The sequence below is a fragment of the Triticum aestivum genome, chromosome 3B (genome assembly GCF_018294505.1).
Source record: "Triticum aestivum cultivar Chinese Spring chromosome 3B, IWGSC CS RefSeq v2.1, whole genome shotgun sequence".
NCBI lineage: Eukaryota > Viridiplantae > Streptophyta > Magnoliopsida > Poales > Poaceae > Triticum > Triticum aestivum.
Window position 1 is genome coordinate 323,588,804 of NC_057801.1, and position 22,494 is coordinate 323,611,297.

Consider the following 22,494-nt stretch of genomic DNA (forward strand, 5'->3'; position numbering starts at 1 on the left):
AATCGTACGGCTGCGCGCGGACCGGCCCAATTTTGGGCCGGCACACCGGCGCGTAGTGCTGCCCTTTCTTTTTCACCCGCAATTGCACCCCTGCATAGACGTACCTACCCGTCCCATTTAAACCGGGCGGCACACACGGTCGCTTGCTGCGGTGCCAAATCTCATTAAATAATTCATTGAATGGCGCTGTCGAGCTGAGCACTTTGAGAGCCCCCGCAGCCGCAGTACGACTCCAAAGCTACAACTACCTTTTTGAACTCCTCGCAAGTCACCCACCGGCCAATACCGAGACCAACCTGAGAGGGAGAGGGAGAGGGAGAGATGGTTGGGGGAGGAGGGGGAGGGGCGCTGCGGCGTGTGGGCAAGTACGAGGTGGGGCGGACCATCGGGGAGGGGACGTTCGCCAAGGTCAAGTTCGCGCAGAACACGGAGACAGGGGAGAGCGTCGCCATGAAGGTGCTCGATCGCTCCTCCATCCTCAAGCACAAGATGGTGGATCAGGTGAGGAGGGTTTCAGTTTTCTGTTAGATTCCATCTCTTGGTTGGAGGTAATTAGAAAGTGGGAATCGGAATTTAGGGGTTCTTGTAGCGTGTTTGGTTCGGGAGAATTAGAGATGGGGAATGTGAGTTGAGGGGTGAGGAGATTAAAAGTGAGTTGGAGAAGCCAATTCCCACCGATTTCATCCCGGGGTACCCTGTTAATTCGTGAGCAGAGTTTTATCCCATGCCAATTCCCATCGTACACCAAACAAGGGAATGGGAGTAAAAATCTACTTCCCGTACCTAATCCCTTCATAAACACCCTTGTGCAAACTCCCATTCCCCTGCCCGAGTGTTTACCAAACAGGCTGTTGGGGTAACTAGAGCTAGGGAATGACAATTGAAGGGGCAGGAGACTTCAAATCTTTTGTTTGGTTGGGAGGATTGGGAATTCATAAGGGAATAGTCACGAGACTTGAGACTCCAACTCCCACCGTTTTATTAACAGGGGAGGCATGATTTTGTATCCTCTATGAACCTTGTTTGTCTTGTGGCGGTTGCTTTAGCAAAACTGTTTATATATATAAAGCGGGGCGAAAGCCTATTTTGGTAAGTTGGAAGGGAATTGTTTTAGTAAGTCAATCTTAACCATTCATCATAACTTACTTTAACTTCCCTTGCCTGGTCCCTCGCCAATTCAACCAAAAAAGAGAATACAGTTTCTCCTCAAATTCTCGTACATAATTCCTATCATGTGCCAAACAGAGGATTGGGAATAAAATGACTCATCCCATGTCTAGTCTCGGTACAACTCCCTACTCTAAACTCTCATTCCCCTTCCCAAATATTGCCAAACACGCTGTAAGATAAAGGCACCCGTTTGATTGGAGGGAATAGGAGTTTAGGAGGGATTGGGCGTTGAAGTTTAGAGTTCAACTCCCTCGATTTTATTAACAGGGAAGGGGGTGAGAATTGATTTACACAGAACATTCCGTCCCTTCATCATAACTTATATTGCCATCTCTTGGCTAAGTGTCCCCATGAATTCCCCCTAACAAAACGAGGGAATAAACACCTCTCTTAAATTCCCACGTGTAATACTCTTCCAATACCAAACAAGGGACTAGGAATAAAATAAAACTTCCCATGTCTAATCTCATCACAACTCCCCCCCCCCCCTCTAAATTCCCATTCCCAGTCCCAACCCGAAAGTTACCAAACACGCTAGGGAATGGGAATTTAGGGGTTATGAGATATAAAGTCACCAGTTTGGTTGGAGGGAATGAGAATTCACGAAGAATTGGGCATGGGAGTTCTGTTTTGTCTGGATTGGGTTTGTTGGCCAACAATTTGGTGCTCTCTGCCTCTGTTGTTCCTTCCAAATGCTCTTGGAGTGACTCGTGGGCACATCTATTTTGACTTTTAATCCGCAATCAGTAGTTTCTACGAAATTGGTTGGTGTTTGCCTTGGTGCTAGAAAGCGGTGGACGGAGGAGATGTTCAATCTGACCATAGACGGTCCTTATATTCTCTGGCTGAGGAGTTCCTTCCCGATTTGTCAAGGGTTTGAGGCATTTCTTTAACTCTTTTCCCGGTAAACTTCGACGCATTTTGGTTTGCTCATCTATTTTTATATTTTGGTGTCCACGAGTGCATGAAAACATTTCTCCCCACCTTTTTATTGTAATGGTCCTAAGTTTGTGATTATGAGGAGGAAAACAGTATTAGCTGCATAAGTTAATTGAATGAGCACCATTTATTTTATGAGGGTGAGATTTAATCTCACATGATTATTGTATGCAGATCAAGAGAGAGATATCCATAATGAAGCTCGTGAGGCATCCCAATGTGGTCAGATTACATGAGGTACGATATCTGCTTCTTTCTGATAGCTGTTTGAATTGTTGATCTTTTTTTCCGTTGTATGTCTTTGAGTACCAGCGGGATCATTGCGTGCTATTCTGTTATGTGCAGGTTTTGGCGAGCCGAAAGAAGATATTTATAATCTTGGAGTTCATCACTGGTGGTGAACTATTTGACAAAATTGTAAGACCCCACTCTTCTCAGTGATAATTCTCATTGTCATTTTGTCAGTCTTGACTTCAAATCGACCTATGAAAATTGAACTAACTCTTAGGTTTGTTTCTTGGATTTCTCTGGCTCGGTCCTTCTGGGATGTACAAACATGATTTTTGAAACTTCATTCTATTGTTTCTGAGCATTTTGCTTAAGTAAGAAGTATGTGTAGAAAGGGGTGAAATACCTTGAATCTTATTAAACACTAGCAAGACGACACATTTCCCCCCTAGGTTGTCCACGTTTTGGGTATTTGCTAGAATGCATGTGGTTATATGCTGCTCGTGATGATGGTTACTTCTGTTACTTAAATTTGAATCGGGTCACTTAGTGTCTTCACTTCTGTTAGGAATAAGCAACTTGTATTCCCATGAGGCCATAGGCCGATATATATACATGTACAGATGTGGAACATATGCAGGAAACCCCTTATACAGTGGGATAAATACAAAGGGGTACATGACTTATATTATAACTCTAACCCCCCCCCTCAAACTCATGGTGGATGAACAACACTGAGTTTGGAGAGATAAAATCCATGTTGTGCTCTAGTCTGTCAGGAAATCCGCCAACTGTAACTCGGAAGGCACATACTGAAGAGCAATAACCTGATCCTGCACACCAACGCGCACATAGAAAGCATCAACACCAATATGCTTGGTGAGCTCATGCTTCACAGGATCGCGCGCAATGCTAATAGCACCTGTACCGTCAGATAAGAGCAGAGTCGGTGTAGTGACAGAAACACCAAAATCCTGAAGTAACCATCGTAACCAAGTCACCTCTGCCGTCAAAAGAGCCATTGCTCCAACTCAGCCTCGGCACTCGAACGGGAAACTGCAATCTGTTTCTTCGTCTTCCAGGCAATGATAGAACCACCAAGAAAAACACAGTAAGCAGAAAGTGAACGGCGATCTGAAGGATCACTAGCCCACGTAGCATCCGAATAGGCCTGAAGCTGTAAAGAACTGGAGCGAGGAAAGAATAGATGGTGAGAGATTGTGCCCCGAAGATACCGGAGAACACGAAGGAGATGACTATAGTGAACCGATGTGGGAGCAGAGACGAACTGACACAGAATATGAACCGGATAAGAGATGTACGGACGAGTGACAGCTAGATAGACAAGACTGCCAACAAGATGACGATAACGCGTCGGGTCAGGGAGAGGATCACCATCAGTAGCACAGAAGTGAACATTGAGCTCCATAGGAGTCTCAACAATGCGCTCGTCAGTAAGAGCAGCACGAGCAAGAAGATCCTGGATATACTTTTCCTGGGATATAAAAAAGCCATCAGAGGTAGAAGAGATTTCAATCCCAAAAAAGTAGCGAAGAGGTCCAAGATCAGACATAAGAAACTGCTCACTAAGACGGGCCTTTACAAAGGCAATATACTCGGGGTCATCCCTAGTGATGATCATGTCATCAACATAGAGAAGAAGAAGAGTCCGACCACGAGGAGAAAGGTGAATAAACAATGCTGGATCATGAGCACTTGCTGAAAAACTAGCGGCAGTGACCACAAAGGCAAAACGCTCAAACCAGGCGCGGGGGGCTTGCTTAAGGCCATAGAGAGAGCGATGAAGACGACATACCATGCCATCAGGAACAGAATACCCAGGTGGTGGCTGCATGTACACCTCCTCATGTTCCTTTCGAGCATCTTTTTGATCGTTCTCCCGATTATTCGACGCTTCGCTTGTTTAGTTGTGTTTGCTATGTTCTTCTTGCCCCTCGCGGACGCACCAAACTGACCGCTCAGTCTGTTGAGTGTGTCTTCTTAGGCTACAGTGATGAGCATAAGGGCTATCGTTGTTGGGATCCTATCGGTCGTCGGATGCGTATCTCTCGAGACATGACTTTTGATGAGTCTCGTCCCTTCTACCCACGCCCATCTTCCTCGACCTTTTCAGTGGAGGATCTCTCTTTCCTCATTTTTCCTGACTCACCTATCACCCCCGTCGAGCCTGTGCCTATTCGTTCCACTCCCTCTGCTTCTCCACCTCTCGTCGATTTGCAGCCACCATCTTCCCCGGTCTCCTCGCCTAGCATGTCACCGGATTCTACACCTTCATTTCCGGTGACTAATTCGTCGCCACCCCTCGATTCTACCTTGGCGATTCCTCCTTCTATTGTTCCATCTTTTCCTCGGTGTTACACTCGTCGTTCACGACCTGTGGATGCCTCTGTGGATGTGTCCTCATCTTCCTCTCAGCCTACTTATGGCTTGCGCTCTCGTCCTCGTCCGCTTGTTGATCGCTTTGGATTTCCCACCGCTGGTGCCGCTGTTCTTGAGCCGACTTCTTATCGTCAGGCTGTTGTTCATCCTGAATGGCAGTTTGCGATGGCAGAGGAGATTGCTGCTCTTGAACGCACTGGTACCTGGGATCTTGTCTCCCTTCCTCCCGGAGTCCGTCCCATCACTTGTAAGTGGGTCTACAAGGTTAAGACTCGCTCCGATGGTTCTCTTGAGCGTCACAAAGCTCGTCTTGTGGCTCGTGGTTTTCAGCAGGAGCATGGTCGTGATTATGACGAGACTTTTGCTCCTGTGGCCCATATGACCACTGTTCGTACACTTCTTGCCGTTGCCTCTGCACGCCACTGGTCTATATCTCAGCTTGATGTTAAGAGTGCCTTTCTTAATGGTCATAAGATAGGTGGAGGTGGAGACGCCCTCAGCCCAAAAATGAGGCGGGAGAGAGGCAACAATCATCAATGCACGAGCCGTCTCAAGAAGATGACGATGCTTTCGCTCAGCCACACCATTCTAAGCATGAGCACCAGGACAAGAGAATTAAGAGAGAGTTCCTTGCTCAGCAAGAACACCACGCAACATCTTAGAGATATACTCGCCAGCGGAGTCAGCACAAAAAACACGAATGGGTGAAGAGAACAGAGTATGAACCATGGCAGCAAAACGCTTATAAATAGACAACACCTCACTACGAGAAGTCATGAAATAAAGCCATGTGTAACGAGAGAAATCATCTATGAAAATAATATAGTATTTATGACCACCTTTCGAAGCGAAAGGAGCCGGACCCCATACATCAGAATGGACTAAATCGAAAGGACGCTTAGACACTAACTCACTATGTGAATATGGTAACTGAATCTGCTTGCCAAGACGACAACCCTGACACTCTAAAGAGACAACTCCTGAGACAGACCCCAGAAGACCTCGACGAACTAAAGACGACAACCGAGAACCACACAGATGACCAAGTCGATGATGCCACTGCTTGAAGGAACCAGTAACGGAGGCGACTGAAGCGGAGGAACTGGTGATAGTGGTGGCAGCGGAAGGAACATGAAGCCAGTCCAACTCCCAAAGACCCTGAGAATCACGGCGGCGAGGGCCAGCCCCAACCAAATTGTGCGTGCGACGGTCCTGGACAGAACAAGAGTCAACGTCAAGGATGACATGACAACCAGAATCAGTAAGTTGACCAGCAGAAAATAGATTCATGGTAAGTCGAGGAACATGAGCAACATCAGGAACAAAATAAGAAGGACTGGTAAGATTGCCTCTACTAACGACAGAAAGTGGAGTACCATCAGCAGTGAGGACATGAACAGGAGAATCCAACGATCGAAGAGAGGATAAAGTGGAAGAATGAGAAGACATATGAAAAGAAGCTCCAGAATCCAGAACCCATGGGGATGTACCTGACTGTGTAGAGGGTGGTTGCTCAGTGCGGGAAGCATCAGTCACAGAACCAACAGTACCCGTCGAGGAAGAACCTGAAGCCGCGAGCAGATGCTTAAGTCTCAGAATATCCTGTTCAGTCAAAGCAATGGCTGAAGCTGTCGAGGTAGGTGACGAAGTCCCTGAAGATGATGATCGCGCCTTGCGCAGGTGTTTCCTCTTCGTGTAGCACTGGGACTCAATATGACCATCATTGTTGCAGTAGTCGCAATGTGGACGGGGGCGACCTGAGCCTCCAGAAGGAGTGGGCAAGAGCGGCGGAGCACTCGAGCGAGAAGGGGTCGGTGCAGCAGGTGACGTGGAAGGAGCCCGAGTAGCGAGCACAGAGGGAACCTCCAGCAAACCAGCAACACGTAAGCGAGTCTCCTCAGCACGAATCTCAGAAAGCGCCTCCATGAGAGAAATACGGCCACGAGCAAACAACTGAGCACGCCGGGGCTCAAACTCCTTACGGAGCCGAGACAGGAACTCGTAGACGCGATGAAACTCCAAATTGGCCTGGACAGCCTGGCAACAGGGGCAAGTACGACAACCAGCACTGCGGAGAGAATCAAGCTGGCGCCAGATAGCAGAACTCTGTGCATAGAAGTCATCAACAGTAGAGTCACCCTGCTGAAGAGCATGCTCCTGACGGACCACAGAAAGGTATAAGGCATCACCAGAGGGCTCATAGCGCTGACGAAGACGGGTCCACATCTTAAAGACAGTAGGAAGACCCAGAAACTAAGAAGCAAACTGAGGCAGAACACTAGCAGTGAGAACAGCTGTAGCACGAGCATCATCATCAAGCCACTGGGTGTAAACAGATAGAGCACCATGATACGTCTGAAGAGCCTCTTCATAAGCCAAAACTCTCTCATCATAAGCACGATCAGCAGCCTCATCAGCAAGCTTAGCCGCATCCTTGGCGGCCTGATTAGCATCCGTAGGAAGAACCGGTGGAGTCGGCGGAGTAGGGGCCACCGAAGGAACCGGACGTGGCGGACAGCAGACCTCGCTAGAAAGAACACCCCAGAGACGGATGCCACGCATGTGAATGCGCATGAAGCCAGTGAACTCGGTGTAGTTAGTACCATCAAAGATCACCGGACAGCGAGGGACATCAACATAGCCCGATGCAGCAGACATTTTTTTAGGAACAGAAGGCAGACGTTCAGGAGTCTCGATCTGCAGCAGCGGCGGGAGGCTCGATCAGTCCGTAGGAATCAGAAGTGGACGAGCCTCGGAAGCAGAATCTCGATCTGGCCTCGAGCTGAAGACAGGGTGGGGCAGAGCAGGCCGATCCAATGGAGAGATAAAGGAGCCGCGGGCGACACCAGATCCAAGCGGAGGACGAGTTGGAGCAGCTTCGATCCGAGCTCGCGCAGGAACGGGCAGGCGGCTTTGATCCGAGGTCGAGCAGGAACGGGCGGGCGGCTTCGATAAGAGCTCGAGCAGCAGTCGGGCAAGAAGCGGGCGGGCGGGTAGCTTCGATCCCGGCAGCGTCGCGTCGAGCAGAGAGGAGACCGGTTTCGTGTCTGCAGCTTCGTTCGAGGAAAGAGTGGAGCGGCCGTGGGGACCAGCAGCGGGAGCGGACGTGGGGAACCGGCGACGGAGAGAGAAGCAGCCATGGCGCCACAGGAGGATCAATCACACGAGTTGCGGCGTGTAAAAAAATTGACCTAGCTCTAATACCATGTTAGGAATAAGCAACTTGTATTCCCATGAGGCCATAGGCCGATATATATACATGTACAGATGTGGAACATATGCAGGAAACCCCTTACACAACGGGATAAATACAAAGGGGTACATGACTTATATTATAACTCTAACAACTTCATCTATTTGCTAAGATTGTTGATGTGAATGGGAACCTAACAGCTCTATAAAACAACAATTTTCAGATTCGTCATGGGAGACTCAGTGAAGCGGATGCACGTAAATACTTTCAGCAGCTTATTGATGGTGTTGATTTTTGCCACAGCAAAGGAGTCTACCATCGAGATCTAAAGGTGGTCATTGAAAGTGAAAAATGAGGTGTTCTGTAGTTCAGAATTTGTGGGCCTGTTGGACTTATTCTGCATGTTGTATGCAGCCTGAAAATCTTCTCCTTGATTCCCAAGGAAATCTTAAAATTTCAGACTTTGGACTCAGTGCATGGCCTGCACAGGTGTATACCTTTCTGAAGTTCTGTAGATGCATAATGCATTACTCATTTTAGTTCGATTCTTGACTTGCTTAGTTGGTCACATGCAGGGAGCTGCCCTTCTACGCACTACCTGTGGAACCCCAAACTATGTTGCCCCAGAGGTACTTCATCTGACTAACATGGTTTGAGTTCTTCTAGTTAGACATCACTAAACCTGTCCACTGCAAGAAAGTAGTGGATTTAAGATTTACCTTTACTACTACTACCTCTACCGAAATATAAGGCATTTTTGCAGCTCAATTTGAACTGCAAAAACGTCTTATATTTTGGTACGGAGGGAGTACATTTTAACACGTTAGTAAATTTTGTTGGTTTGGATATCAAATCCTACTAGGTACTTGGTGAAGTCCCTGGCCTTTATCATGGATTTGCTGTCTTTCTTTCAAGCTTTGAGTCTCAATGCATTGACAGGTAGAAGTATATATACTCCTGGGGGTATGTACTCCCACATTCAAATATACCTCTTAAACAAACATATACCTCTTTATCATTCTGAATACACCTCAATACAAGTTTTACGAAAAAATATCGTCGAAGCCCTTAGTTTATGCAGTATACCGTTTTTATGTATAAAAATGCAGTTTACGTGTAAAAAATATAAAATATGTGGTCTCAAATGTAACTTTTCATGGAACTCACTCTGGGGTATCTAGTACTCAATTATCAATGAATTACACCCAAAATGACAGAGGTATAACAACTTCATCTGTGGTATATAAGGAGGGGGAGCACACACACACACACACCCATGCACGCTTGCGCGCGCGCACGCACTAAGCTCCACCAGTAGTTAGTCCTGGTCTCCTGGAGGCCGCCTGCCCCTTCTCTTGTTCATGAATCTGCCTCCGCTTGGATGGTGTCGAGCAGCGAAATGATGTTGGGCCTCACCATTGAAGACAGGGGCGTTTCTCTGCTTTACCCAAAAAGGCTTTCGCCCCGCTTTATATATAAAGCAACAACCAACCACAATCTGATACAAACACACGCCACCTCAACTCACGCACAACACCCCAGGGCTGGATACATAGGCGCTAGGCGCAACAACACCACACCCAGCCACTACAAGAGCTACCAGGGTCCTCCACCATGAACATGCCACCGCGAAGAGACGAAGCTGCAGACGATGAACCGTGAGCTCCAAGGCGGTGCCTTCAGGAAGGTTACGGCACCAGAGTGCCGCCACCGCTTGAACTGAGGGTCAGGGTTTCCCCTGGAGCAACACGACGGGCAATGAGGACTGCGATGACGCCTTCAAGAAGGGGACGAACTCGCTGCCGCCGGCCTGCCCGAAGACAATGGGTTTTCACCCCGGCCCACGCTCACTACCCCCGGCATAGGTACGGAAGCCGCAGCACCACCACCGATCGTCATCCCCGGCCACCACGCCGCCCACACGACCATGGCCACCGGGCGACACCTGAGCCACGGCCTCCGCCCACGAGCACCAGGCTTCCACCACTAGAGCCGCTGCCCTGGCATCCAAGACCACCCCACCTTCCACACGGACCATCGACGCTGCTGCCAGAAAAGCGGGCCCTTTGGGCGAGAATGGGACCCAGCCGGTCGGAACACGACAGGGGGAAGCCACCGGCGGCTGCCGGGCACGCCGCAGCCACCTCTCCATTCCTTGAACCGGGGCCAGGCCACCATCGTCACCCTGGCAATAGCAAGACCTGGAGGCACCCTTGCCAACCCCTCGGAGCGCCCCTGCCACCGTGGCCAGCCAAAGACGAAGAGCGTCGAGCCACCGTGCTCCACCCTCCGGGCCCGCCTCCAACCGTAGCTCTAAGCACTCCAAGCATCGGGGGGGGGGGGGGGGCAACCGCCGCTACTGCGCGGGCAGTCCAACCAGCCGACATGGCCCTGGTCGAGGCGGCCGCCCGCAGCCCAAGCCTCCCAAGGCCCGCGCCGCTGAGAAGCCAGATCTGACGCCACCATCTTCCACCTCCACCAGGCAGGAAGGCCCCGGCAGAGGTGGCCGCCCGCAGACAGTGCCACCATAGGGCTAGATCCGGCCGAGGCGCCGCATCCAAACCCCGGGCACGGCCCACCTCGTCGCAGCCCATCGCGCCCGCCGGAGAGCCCCGTGCCACCCGTAGAGCCGCCGCCGCCGCGCCGCGTCCCGTGCTTCGCAGCGCCCTGATCCTACCGCCCTGGCCCGCGCCAGCCCCAGCCGCACAAGGGGGTGAGAATCCCCGCCGCCGGCGGGCTTCGCTCGGGCACGCCCTCTGGCGGCGGCGGGAGAGGGGAGGGGAGGTGGAGAGGCGGCCGGCGGCTAGGGTTCCTCCCCTGCCGCCCGCGGGGGCGCTAGAGGAGGGGGAGAGGAGGGGGGTGGGGGGTGGGTGAGAACTTTGCCAGCTAGCTCATTTCTCTGCTCTCAAACCCACCATGCTGTCAACATTGTCAATGAGGATAAGCCCTTCCTTAGCAACGGTGAAATGGGGTCATGGCCGACTACCCCACCAGTCAATGAAATTGTCTCCAAAACAACCAACATGAGATGATTGTTATATTTTAATTTAGTGTTCCATTGTCCAATTTTGAAGTTTGAACTTGTACCATTGCACAGTTATCTAGTTATACTTAAGTTGACTCACAAATGGAACCAGTACCTATCGTGGCGGCATGCATGTGGCATCCTTCGTGACAAGAAGGTCACACAAAAGCTAAAAGGTAAGTTCTATAGGACGACGATCAGACCTGTGATGCTATTTGGAGCTGAGTGTTGGCCTACTAAGAGACCACACATCCAACAAATGAGTGTCACTGAGATGCGCATGCTAAGGTGGATGTGCGGCCGTACAATAAAGGGCCGAATTAGGAATGAGGGAATAAGTAATAAGGTAGGGGTGGCACCGGTTGAAGAGAAGCTTGTTGAACACCGACTAAGGTAGTTTGGACATATCCAACGGAGGCTTGCAGAAGCACCAGTCAATAGCTGTATTTCTAAAGAGTAGCGAAAATACTGGAAGGGGTGGGGGGGGGGGGACCAAAGTTGACTTTGGGCGAGGCGGTGACAAGAGAATTAAAGGTTTGGTGTACCCAGGGATTTGGCTCTTGATAGGACTGCATGGAAGTTGACAATTCATGTACCTAGACCTTAATTTACTCTACTTTATATACTTACACTTTCTCTCTTCTCTTTTGGGTTCTCATAGGTTTCTGTTCGGTTAGTACACCAAATTTATCCGCCGGGGGGGGTGGGGGGTGGGGGTGGGGGATGGAAGCATGGCTTATAAACAACTAGGGTGATCAGAGTGGCCGGAAGATCACTAGGAAGTTTCGCCGAGGAGGAGCTTACCTTTGCACATGTTTCACTCGGAAGGGGGGGGGCGGGTGATGTCCCCGCCTACCCCAACTTGCTTGGGACAAAAGGCTTTATTGTAGCTATTGTTGTTATAGCTATCTGTTATTTGCTTTGTATAAATTCATTGTTCTTATTCTTTGTCAGGTATAGCTACTGATGCATTTACCTGCCAAATATTGTGTTAACTGTGATGCAGAATTTTAATTTATCTTATGAAACAGGTTCTTAGTCATAAAGGATATGATGGAGCACTTGCTGATACATGGTCATGTGGAGTTATTCTATATGTCCTGTTGGCAGGTTATCTTCCCTTCGATGAAGTAGATTTGACTACCCTTTATGGGAAGGTTTGTTTCTTATAAGCTCATGACCACTTTACTAGAAGTCAACCTCCCTCCTCGCGGTATCTGAATATAGGTCGTTCTGAGATCCGTGTGGTCAACCATTTGAAACTTTGTTGTTATCATATGCGAAGTTACACTAGTATTTGACATATAAGAGTAATGTCATTTGGTTTGTCTTGCAAGTTATGTGATCCAGCCACCACAAAATAACCAAACATACTAGGTGTGTAGATATTGATTAGTCGATGTAAGTACTATATGTGTTAGTAGTCAAGCATCATAGAATGTGGTAATATAATGACCTAGCGACCATAGCGATTCTTATACTTTGTTAATTTGTTAGCTGCAAGGGAAATATAACATTTGTAGTCTAGTAGAGATTCTATAAATTTGTATTCAGAGCTTTTTCTATCACCTGTGGGGGCCTGTGGCAGAGTTGTACTCCCTCCGATCCTTTTTACCCTGCGCATAACTCAAATCACGCATACCAAGGAGCACTACGTATCATTGATTTTGGACGAACTTACCCCTCTGTTGGATGGCTCGTAACAACCGGGACAGCTGGGATGCGGTAATTACGCGAGCCAGTTATTGGCCACTCCTCGATTCCTCCCCCACCTCCCGAGTAGTATTTCTCTGCATGGCTGTTATTGGTGCATGCGCTGCATGCGTGCCAGAAGTTAATGCATGCGAGTAGGCTAGTGTTGCACGCCGAGCGGAGGAATAGGGATAGACCGGGAAGAAATCGCTCAGCATCCAGATCGCGCAGACTATTGCGAGAAAAATGAGAAAAATTTATGCGCAGACTAAAAGGGATCGGAGGGAGTATGTAGATATTTATTACTCCCTCCGTCCCAAAATAAGTGTCGTTGATTTGGTACAACTTTGTATCCAATCAGCGACACTTATTTTGGGACGGAGGGAGTACACGATTTGTGCACTAATTGGTCAATGGCATATGTGTTCTTGGTGGCGAGAACAGTTATTTTCTTAGACACGGCGTTTTTATGGAAAGTGTATTTTCTGCATATTAGTCTGTTTTTCCTAATGCAGATTGAGACCGCAGAATATTCATTCCCAGCTGTGTTTCCAAGTGGTGCTAAGTCACTGATACGTAGAATTCTGGATCCTAGCCCAGATACAGTAAGTGAAGTTCTACAATTATTTAGTCTAACATTGTATATGATTTCTTAAATGGTTTATATTTTGCTTTAAAGTTTTGTTAGCAATTGACAGCATCTCATATTTTTTAGATAATGGAAGCTTTACCCCATTCTCTGCATGTTCAGATGCATACAACCCAACTTATTACATCCTTTATTGCAAAGTCACCAAACAAAGGTCTTTCCAACAAAAGGGAAAAAACCAAAAACCAACAAAGTACTATAACAAACATGCCAAAGAAGATCACTCTGAATACCAAGAAACCTGTCATCGACAACATCTCATATTTATCTCATCTCTTTTTTTCAAGAAAATGCAAAAGCTTTGTATTTTGATGCATTGTTATCAAGAATTTGTACAAGCCCAAAGAAGGGCACACCCGGTTTACAACACGGCGCCCCTAGCCGCTAGACACCACCTCATCCGGTAACAAAGCCGCAAGACCCTTCGGGGCCCGCTATCGCCCATTGTCTGGGCTCTGATTTGATCGCGCTGAGGAGGTAAGGCAAGCTGAGTTGATCACTATCAAAGATGATCGCGTTGCGATGCTTCAAGATGCACCATGTCACCAACATGATGGCCGAAGAAGTGCTCTTACACGTGGAGGTCTGGACAGAATGACACGTTTGATGCTACCAGTCCACGAATCCGCCCAGCTCATCGGAATGGCACACCGTCGAGTGCAGTCAAGCGCCTCGTGCCACACCGTGCGTGTGAAGGAGCATCCGGTGAGGATATGAGCCATCATTTCCTCCAATTGATCACAGAGTACGCAACATAGCGCGTGTTGCAGGCCTCGACGTGCCTGGTGCTTGGCTGTCCAGCACGTGAGGCACGTGAAGAATTTGACCCTTGGGGAGCCCAAGACTTATAGTTCAGCTTCCAGGAGCTCGAACCAACCGTTCCCTGAAACAGGATGTCGTCACAGCTCTTGGACGCATACTAGGAGCCCTGGGTCTAGTGTTATACAGGGCAAACCATAGGGGTGGCCCAATCTTCATGATCTGGAGGCGGATTCAAGGATGAAGATGAAGAACAATAGGGAAACAAGGGGAAATCACAAGAAGAACACACAAATAGGCAAAGTCAATACAAGAGGTGCCTCTTTGAGCCACCAAGTACTCATCTCATAAGCTAAAGTCAATACTAGCTGTGAACCATCGGCAAGCCAAAAAACTGGCGCAGGATTCAGTCGCCAGCGCCTCTCCAATATTTTGGTCACGAATACAACGTAGAGAGCTGAAGGGCCTTGGGCGAGCCAAAATTTTGGAGCTTATCCAAACAGAAACGATCGTTCTGGTCAATGCCAATTTTTTGGTCGGGCAGCCCCTGGCTCTGATCCAGCCGGGTCCTTAGTTCAATGTACTACCGTTTGCTGACATAACCCGTCGTTCATTTTGTAAGTTAGGATTTTACTTGGTGAATGACATAATCCTGGCTGTGTGACACTGGTCATGGTCAGTTGATCGGTTTAAGGCATCTGTTTGAAAACAAACTGGCTGGGTTCACATGTCACCTTGTCTTTGTTAATTCATACCTCCCGTTAGTTTCCTTCTGCAAAAGAAATTATTTATTGTATGTTGAAGTAGCTGCTATGAGATGTACAAATAACAAATATAATTCAGTGAATATTAGTTATGATATCCCTAACATGCAAGGACGTTCCATATGTGTGTAGTTACTATCTTTGTTAGTGTATTCTTGACTTACTATGTTTCTGAATTGGAACAGCGAATCAGGATAGAAGAGATCAGAAAGGATGAATGGTTTAAGAAAGATTATGAACCTGTCAGGGAAGTAGAAAATGAAGAAGTCAATCTCGATGATGTTAATGCAGCTTTTGATGATCCTGAGGTATATAATTCTATTCACCATATTCCTAGAATTCATTTGGAAGGAAGGCATTGCATGTATATTTGTATAATACAGTGCTCAGCACTTGGTTTCAGCTATATCCCTCGCAAAATTAGAACACTGACGTGACATTAAGGCTTAAGGAATAAGGACAATTTATGGCCTCCACCCTCCAATCCTTACTCGTAGAAATACGTTTTGGTGTTATGGATATGTAAACTACATTTTGCTTTCCTCACCAGTGATTTGTACGAGTTCTTTTCTCTCAGTACTTAGTACCCATGTACTAAAAAAAACTTACCCATTGTACTTCCACATATTCACTGTATTCGATACTTTAGTTTCTTTGGTATTTGTTCTTTCGCAATTATCGAGCTATAAGGCAAAAACAGACCACAGATTTCCCTCTCTTTGACCTAACAGGCACATATTGACCTTCAGCTTGGGATTGCTTATCGAAAGACTTATTTTAAGCCAAATGGAGCAAGCCGACTTACACACATGTTGCCTTGCTCATTCTTAGATCGGTAAATATAAGCTAGCCTGAAAACCCTTAAAATCTACATGATGCACATACATATTGCCATGCCCATGCTTTTGATAAGCATTAGGTAACCTATTAATTTGTGGATATGTTTTTGTCATGGAAATTGTCAGGGTTTACACCTGTATTTATTTGTCTTGGATTAGTAAGTGTTAGAGATGTATACATTTTCTGTATATTAGTTGTGTAGTATCCCCGTTGTATAAGGGGTTTCATGCATATTTACCACACATGTACGTGTAAGTATACTGGCATATGGCCTCACGGAAGTGCCAGTTGCCTTCATAACATGGTATCAAGGGCTGACATTTATATTTCCATAAAAGAAAATGTTTCCTTGATCTCTTCTCAATCGATCAAATATCCTGTTAGCCATAACACTTGCGCTGTGTTCGGATGTCTGTATTGGAGACCTCTGTATTAAATTGGTTTCATTTCCAATTCAGAGTGGAAACTGTAATGGACATGAATACAAATTCACGTGTTCGGTTGCTCGTGGAATTGGGCCATGGAATCTCAATACCAAATCATGTTCGAATGACATACTATGGAATTGCACATGCTTTGTGTTTTATGCATCAAATCAAAATCTGTACAATTTGTGAGTATAATTGAATGATTATATAGCAATAAAAATGAAAAAATATATATTCTAGATAGAAAGGCACGACGACACCAAATAATATTCACACATGAATAGGAACAGTGATAAATTTCTAACAACAACAACAATAGTTATGCGAACAGAGTGCAAATTCTTAACCAGACCACATACAACAACACGTAGTTCAGATATGTAGTTTCCAAATTCTCAACAACAACAACACATAGTTCTAAATTTAACATCACCGCACTAGTTCAAATAGGTTCCAGTAGTTAAACAAGACAAGCTGAAAAGCAACATTTGGATAAATTTAAGGCAACACTAACAGCCAGGCCTTCCTCATTTCCATGGGCAACTCCATTAGAGCTTCAAACAAACGCTCATTAAGAATCAGCTTCCCATATGATCGCAACATGTCTGGCTCTGCTAAGTCTGGTATCAACTGAAGTGCAGCAAGAATTGCAGCAGGAGTGGTAGCTTTTGGCAGTGGAAGTGGATCAGTTGTCTTCAAAGCATCCTTGAAAGTAGCCCTCATTTCTCCAATCATGCACATAATGGACTCACCTGTTCGTTGCCTCTTTGGTGCCACTTCTGGAGAGATTTCTATTGGTTCTGCTTCTGGATCTGCAGCAGTCTCAGCACCAGTCATCGCACCTTCACCATTGGCATGATCTTTTGAATATATGATAGATGTGGACTCCCAATGCTTCACTACTTTGGTCTTGTAGGAAGCTAATCCTTTCTCTTTCTTATTAGCCTGCAAAATACACACAAGCGAAGAGTAAAGTTGCTGTCCTGTTATGTGACATACTAAAAAGGTAAACATGAATGTGCATATTATGATGGTTACCTCCACATATTTGATCCAGACATCATCACTATCCATTGATAGCTTATGATTCACCCAATCCCACCCAAAACCACTTTGGGAAAGTATCTTGGTAATGACTTCATAGTACCTGTCGAAAGTCCTAAGCCTTCCCAAAATGTTGTCCTTTGTGATATCCTTGTTGCACTTCTCCTTCATATTCCTTATGGCTGCACAATACACATGTGGTTTCCATCCATTTTGTGAATGGTCGCCATTGTTGTGATGATCAACAAGCACCTCAAGCAGTGCACCATCCATCTCATCATCCCATGTGGTGTAATTCCTCCTTACAACTCCTTCAGCCATGGTGCTACAAACAAAGAAAAACAGCATGTTGGATCAAGATTATGCATAAATAAATGGTACATGAAAGTGCAAATTTTAGAGAAACACTATCATATATATATATATATATATATATGGGAAGGTGATGCATGTACAACACAAGGCATCATCACAGCCACCTATGCTATCACACAAAAGATATCCAGCAAGCGACTGCACAAAATGAGACCACCATCATCTAGCTACTACACAAAATGAGGCCACCATCATCAAGCTACTACACAAAATGAGACTACCATCATCAAGCTACTACATCTCTAGTTCTGCATGCCTCACAAGGTACTCAGCATACATGTCATCTGCAAAGTTTTGCCTAAAGTTGGTCCATTCATTTGTGACTTCAACAGATGTAATTAAGTTAGCGTCATCCCCCGGCTCAAGTTCCAAATCATCTAGTTCATGGTCAACTTCTGGAAGCAATAGATCATCCATCACATGTTGCCTATCCCTTGCAAAGTTGTGTAACACACAACAAGCATTAATAATTCGAATCTGCACAAAATTAGATTCACAATCAGCATGTCATCACTATCCATTAGTAACATCACTTTAACTTTTGTTACCTGGTCCTTTATATCAAAGAAAGATCGAACTCTTAGTATGACCCATTTTTTCTTCCACAATCCAAAAGTTCTCTCCACAACATTTCTAGAACGAGAATGAAGCAAGTTATAGAGCTCTTTAGAAGTTTGGGGCTGTTGTTGACTTGCAACCCACTCTTTCAAGTGGTACCGAGTCGATCGGAATGGAGCAAGAAAGCCCGGCCCATTGGTGTAGCCAGCATCCACTAAGTAATACTTTCCTATGGTGGACCAATTGAAGTTAGCTAACAATTACATGGAGAAGAAAGTAAATGTCAAGAGAAATAATCATACCCTGCGGTACAACAAATGCATCTTGACGATTATTTCTCATTGCATCACGCAACACTCTCGAGTCAGATGAAGATCCCTCCCAGCCAGGTAGAACATAAAGAAATTTCATGTTCCAGTCAACCACACCTAGCATGTTAGTGGTGATTGCTTGCTTTCTGTTCCTATACCTTCCTTGGTCAGATGGAACAACAGAAACATCAACATGACACCCATCTAGTGCTCCCAATGCATTGCCAAACCACTTCCATTTGTAATCATCCGGAGGCTCGACAGATGGATTGGGAAGCTTGATAAACTCCCCAGTTAGGGAAAGTATGGCTGTTAACACGGAGGAGAAGTGCCTACTGATAGTGTCTAATGAACGCTTGTAAGTGCCCCGCAGGATCCTCATTTTAATACCATGTCCAACAACCAATAAAAACATAGCAACCTTTTCTTCTACAGTCACATATATGCTATCAATGAGACCACACTTCTCCCGCAACATCGTGCCCAGAGCATGAAAGTTTCTTTCTGTTAGTCGCAACTCATCATAGCACCAGCCCCTGGCGACACGGGGGGCGATCTAACGCGCCGGCCCTAGGCCTCAGCTCCTCTCTCCCTCCTCCTGCCGCCACTCGAGGCCTGGCCGGCGTTGCCTGGCCAGTGACGGCGGCGGCGGGGCCCTCCCCCTCGCGCGGTGGTGGCGATCTCTTGTCGTCGGCGGCGGCTCATGGATCGGCGGTGCACCGGCGGCAAGGAGCAGCGGGCGCCCGGCGGCGAGTGTGACAGCAACGACAGCGCAGGCGCCGTCTCCCGCGGCCGAGGAGCACCTATGGCGGCGGCCCAGATCGCGTGCTTCGTCCGCGGGCCGGAAGATCTGGAGGGCGTCTACAGGCAGGCATGGTGGGCCTGACGGCGCCGGCTTAGGCACCGCGGTGGTGCCATGGCCGGTCAGGCGGCGGCGGCCTGGATCCATCGTCCAGTCCCCGGCAGAGATGGCGGCGATCCGTGCACGAGATGCTTGATGGAGGTCCTTCGAACAGATCCGGGTGAAAACTTGCTTTCGGCTTATTGCCAAAGCCGGCGGTGGCGGCGCTATTTTGCGACATTCCCTCTTGAAGGCATCGCCGAGGAGAGTTTCAAGGTCACTGTCTGCTACCTCCGGGGGAAATCCTAGATTAGTTGATCGGAAGACGGCGGCGTTCTTATGTCGTTCCCCCCTTAGGGGCGTCGTTCTTGGAGGTGTGCACGGGCTCGAGGGACCAGTGGACCGCATCTTAGGTGGAGCGGTGCTTCATCCTATACATTGATGGCGACGGATCTCTACGGCGTGGCGCAGTGCAGATTCGGCGTCCGATGTGCGAGGATGGACTCGCGTAGGAGGACTACGCTGTCTGGCGTCGTGGTGGCGTCGATGGCAGAGAGACCTGGCACGGTAGATGCAACAGTACAGCTCTGAAGATGGGTTGGTGGCAGGTGGCTGCGGCGGCCTCATACCTGGCAGGCGTCCGGGTTGAAGAGTGCGCCGGACTGATGGGTGCCCCATACCCGGCAGGCGTCCTGGTTGGGACCTCAGGTCATAGATGTTAGGTTTGGCTGCGAGGTCTGTTTGGTATTAGGCCCAAACTATCAGCATCCCTACATCAACTGGATAGGAGTAGCGGCAGATATTGCCTAGACGGTGGCTTTAGTCTTACTGTTGTATGACTTTGTAAGGTCTTGTGAGAATAATTAATAAAGTGGCCGCATGCATCGTCCAGATGCAGAGGCCGGGGGTCATCCTCCTTTTCTAAAAAAAATAGCAAGTGATTTCTGACCCATTGTACATTTCCTTCAGCAAATACTTCCGAAGACCATATCGCTGCTCTTCATCACTAAAGCAGCCCAAACTCTTCGGTGCCCTCTGCGTACTAAGATACGCTAGCCCAAGACACACTGACTCAACATACATGGCTGTCATAATAATCCTTTTTCTCTTTCTTCTTTTGTTTTCTTCGGTAATGGAAGCAATAAATTCCAGATGAGACATGATACAACTACAGTTTATACACATCATGTCAATTTTATGCTATATGGCCAGCACACAATTTTTAGTCACATAACCATGCATCATTCAATCAATATGACTAGCACAAAATCTCAATCAATATGACTAGCATAAGATCTCAATCAGTATAACTAGCACACAACTTTTAGTCACATAACCATGCAGCTCATACCTTAACTCAGCCTCCCGGGGTTCCACTTATCAGCAGCACCTACAAAAATTGAACATGGGCTTTAATAATTCATTGGAGCAGAACAAGGGAAGAACAGAACATGTTGGACACGGACAGCAGGGGAAGAACAGAACAACTGAAAAGAAAGAAGGGGGTCCAGGGGAGTGGAATAAGAAGATGGAAGAGGAAGGGGAAGAAGATGGCAGAGGATAAGGGGATGAAGAAGATAGGCGGGATGGAGGGGTTGCGCCGGAGCAAGATGGCCGGGATGGAAGGCGCTCCGGCCAGCGAGCTGGAAGGGATGGAGGCCGCGCCGGCCAGCGACACAGGCCAGATCCAGGGCTGCGCCGGCTCGGGCGGCAGAGGAAGGAGCGCTGCAGGGGAGGGAAAGGGCGGCAGCCGCGGGGGCTTGAAGCTCCGCCGCCGCCGGAGAGAGGGGGGGGGGGAGGTCCATGGCGTGGGGGTGGGGATGAATACCTGCGCAGCCGGCGGCTCCAGAAGCTTCCGTCTCGCGCGGGGAGGAAAGGGGCAGGTCGGGAGCGAGCCTGTCTCCAAACATTTTCTTTTGCGGGACTAGGTCAATTCGAGCGAAATCGGAGGCAAAGAGCTCTGTATCGCGGGAGGGCTGCGCGCGTGGATGAAATTTCGGCTCTGTATTGGGCCCGTTTTCGTTCCCTCGATTCGGTATACATCCAAACGCCTGAATTGGCAGGTAGCCAATACCATATCCAATTCGAAGGCCCTAATTCAGACATCCGAACGCAGTGTTGATGATTTATGAAACTATGTTCCATTAATGTTTTGAGCAAATGAATTTAATCCAACATCTAGCAACCATTCATATAGTACATAAAAATTAGCCAATATGTTAAATAAACTCTGGTGTACTTTGTACTTGCAGTTCTTGTAATTTTTCTTGTCTTCATATTTGTCATTTTAGGAGGACAATGAACATACTTTTGACGATGAAGCAGGCCCTTTGACGCTCAATGCATTCGATCTAATTATTCTATCTCAAGGGTTGAACCTTTCTGCCCTATTTGATCGCCGACAGGTATTATGCAAGCCACTTGTGATGCCGAATGTTTTCACGAAGAAATCATCTGAATTGCCAAATGCACTTTATTTTAACAATATTAAAAGTGAGTAATATGTGAAGAGTGAAACTTGATTTGTTCTTGAGATGTTGAGTGTGTTAGAGAACGTGAGGAAGAGAGAATGACCGAAAAGTTTTCTGTATTGAGGAGGAGAGAGAGATATACAAGGTTACATGGGCCTGGGCCTCACTCTAGACTATGGGCCTGGGCCTGTACAAGACAAACACAACATACCTCACTCTAGACTATGGGCCTGGGCCTGTACAAGACAAACACAACATATATACTTAACACCCCCCCTTCAAACTTAAGGTGGGTCAGGAGCATCTGATACACCAAGTTTGAGAGTGTGAAACCTATGCTGATCTCTAGTTTGTGCCTTGGTGAAGAAATCTGCGACTTGAAGCTCTGATGGGACATATTGTAGCTTAACAGTGGATTGTTGACAATGAGATCGAGTGAAAAATGCATCCACACCAATGTGTTTGGTCAACTCATGCTTGACTGGGTCATTAGCAATCTGAATAGCAGCAGTGCTGTCACAAAGAAGAGGTGTTGGTGTATGACATAAGACACCAAGATCATCCAATAGCCAGCGAAGCCATACAATCTCTGCTGTAGTAGTAGAGAGAGCCCTAAGCTCTGCCTCGGCGCTGGAGCGAGACACGGCAGTTTGCTTCTTTGATTTCCATGCAATGAGAGATGTACCAAGAAATATGCAATAGCCAGTGACCGAGCGACGATCAATAGGATCACTCGCCCAAGTGGAATCAGAGTAAGCATGAAGCTGGAGCTGACTGGAATTAGCATAGAACAAGCGGCGAGATGTA

General features: G+C 47.4%; 2 protein-coding genes across 4 annotated transcripts in view; one reads left to right on the top strand and one right to left on the bottom strand.

Annotated features, from left to right (window-relative positions):
* The first annotated feature begins 231 nt into the window (after positions 1-231).
* LOC123069814 (CBL-interacting protein kinase 8) overlaps positions 232-22,494 on the top strand; it is a 40,250-nt gene continuing 17,987 nt past the window's right edge. For 2 of the 3 annotated variants that reach the window (XM_044492748.1, XM_044492749.1), the window contains exons 1-10: positions 233-501; positions 2,284-2,346; positions 2,455-2,526; positions 8,154-8,261; positions 8,345-8,419; positions 8,506-8,559; positions 11,987-12,112; positions 13,163-13,252; positions 15,005-15,127; positions 21,508-21,621. In XM_044492748.1, the coding sequence (XP_044348683.1) occupies positions 322-501; positions 2,284-2,346; positions 2,455-2,526; positions 8,154-8,261; positions 8,345-8,419; positions 8,506-8,559; positions 11,987-12,112; positions 13,163-13,252; positions 15,005-15,127; positions 21,508-21,621 (1,005 nt within the window). In that variant the 5' untranslated portion in view covers positions 233-321. Of the gene's footprint in view, positions 502-2,283; positions 2,347-2,454; positions 2,527-8,153; positions 8,262-8,344; positions 8,420-8,505; positions 8,560-11,986; positions 12,113-13,162; positions 13,253-15,004; positions 15,128-21,507; positions 21,622-22,494 lie in introns of all 3 variants that reach the window. The other variant, XM_044492750.1, reaches the window with a different exon arrangement.
* On the bottom strand, positions 16,491-20,655 carry LOC123069815 (uncharacterized). Its single transcript, XM_044492751.1, has 3 exons — positions 20,568-20,655; positions 17,126-17,456; positions 16,491-17,032 (listed from the first exon to the last, which is right to left on the bottom strand). Exons 2-3 carry the CDS (start codon positions 17,450-17,452, stop codon positions 16,586-16,588), a joined length of 774 nt encoding a protein of 257 aa, XP_044348686.1. The 5' UTR covers positions 17,453-17,456; positions 20,568-20,655; the 3' UTR covers positions 16,491-16,585.

Coding starts and splice junctions, on each gene's coding strand:
- LOC123069815 (XM_044492751.1), bottom strand. CDS start 17,452: ATGGCTGAAGGAGTTGTAAGGAGGAATTACACCACATGGGATGATGAG. Junction 17,033..17,125: donor TCTGGATCAAATATGTGGAG/GTAACCATCATA, acceptor TGTATTTTGCAG/GCTAATAAGAAAGAGAAAGG.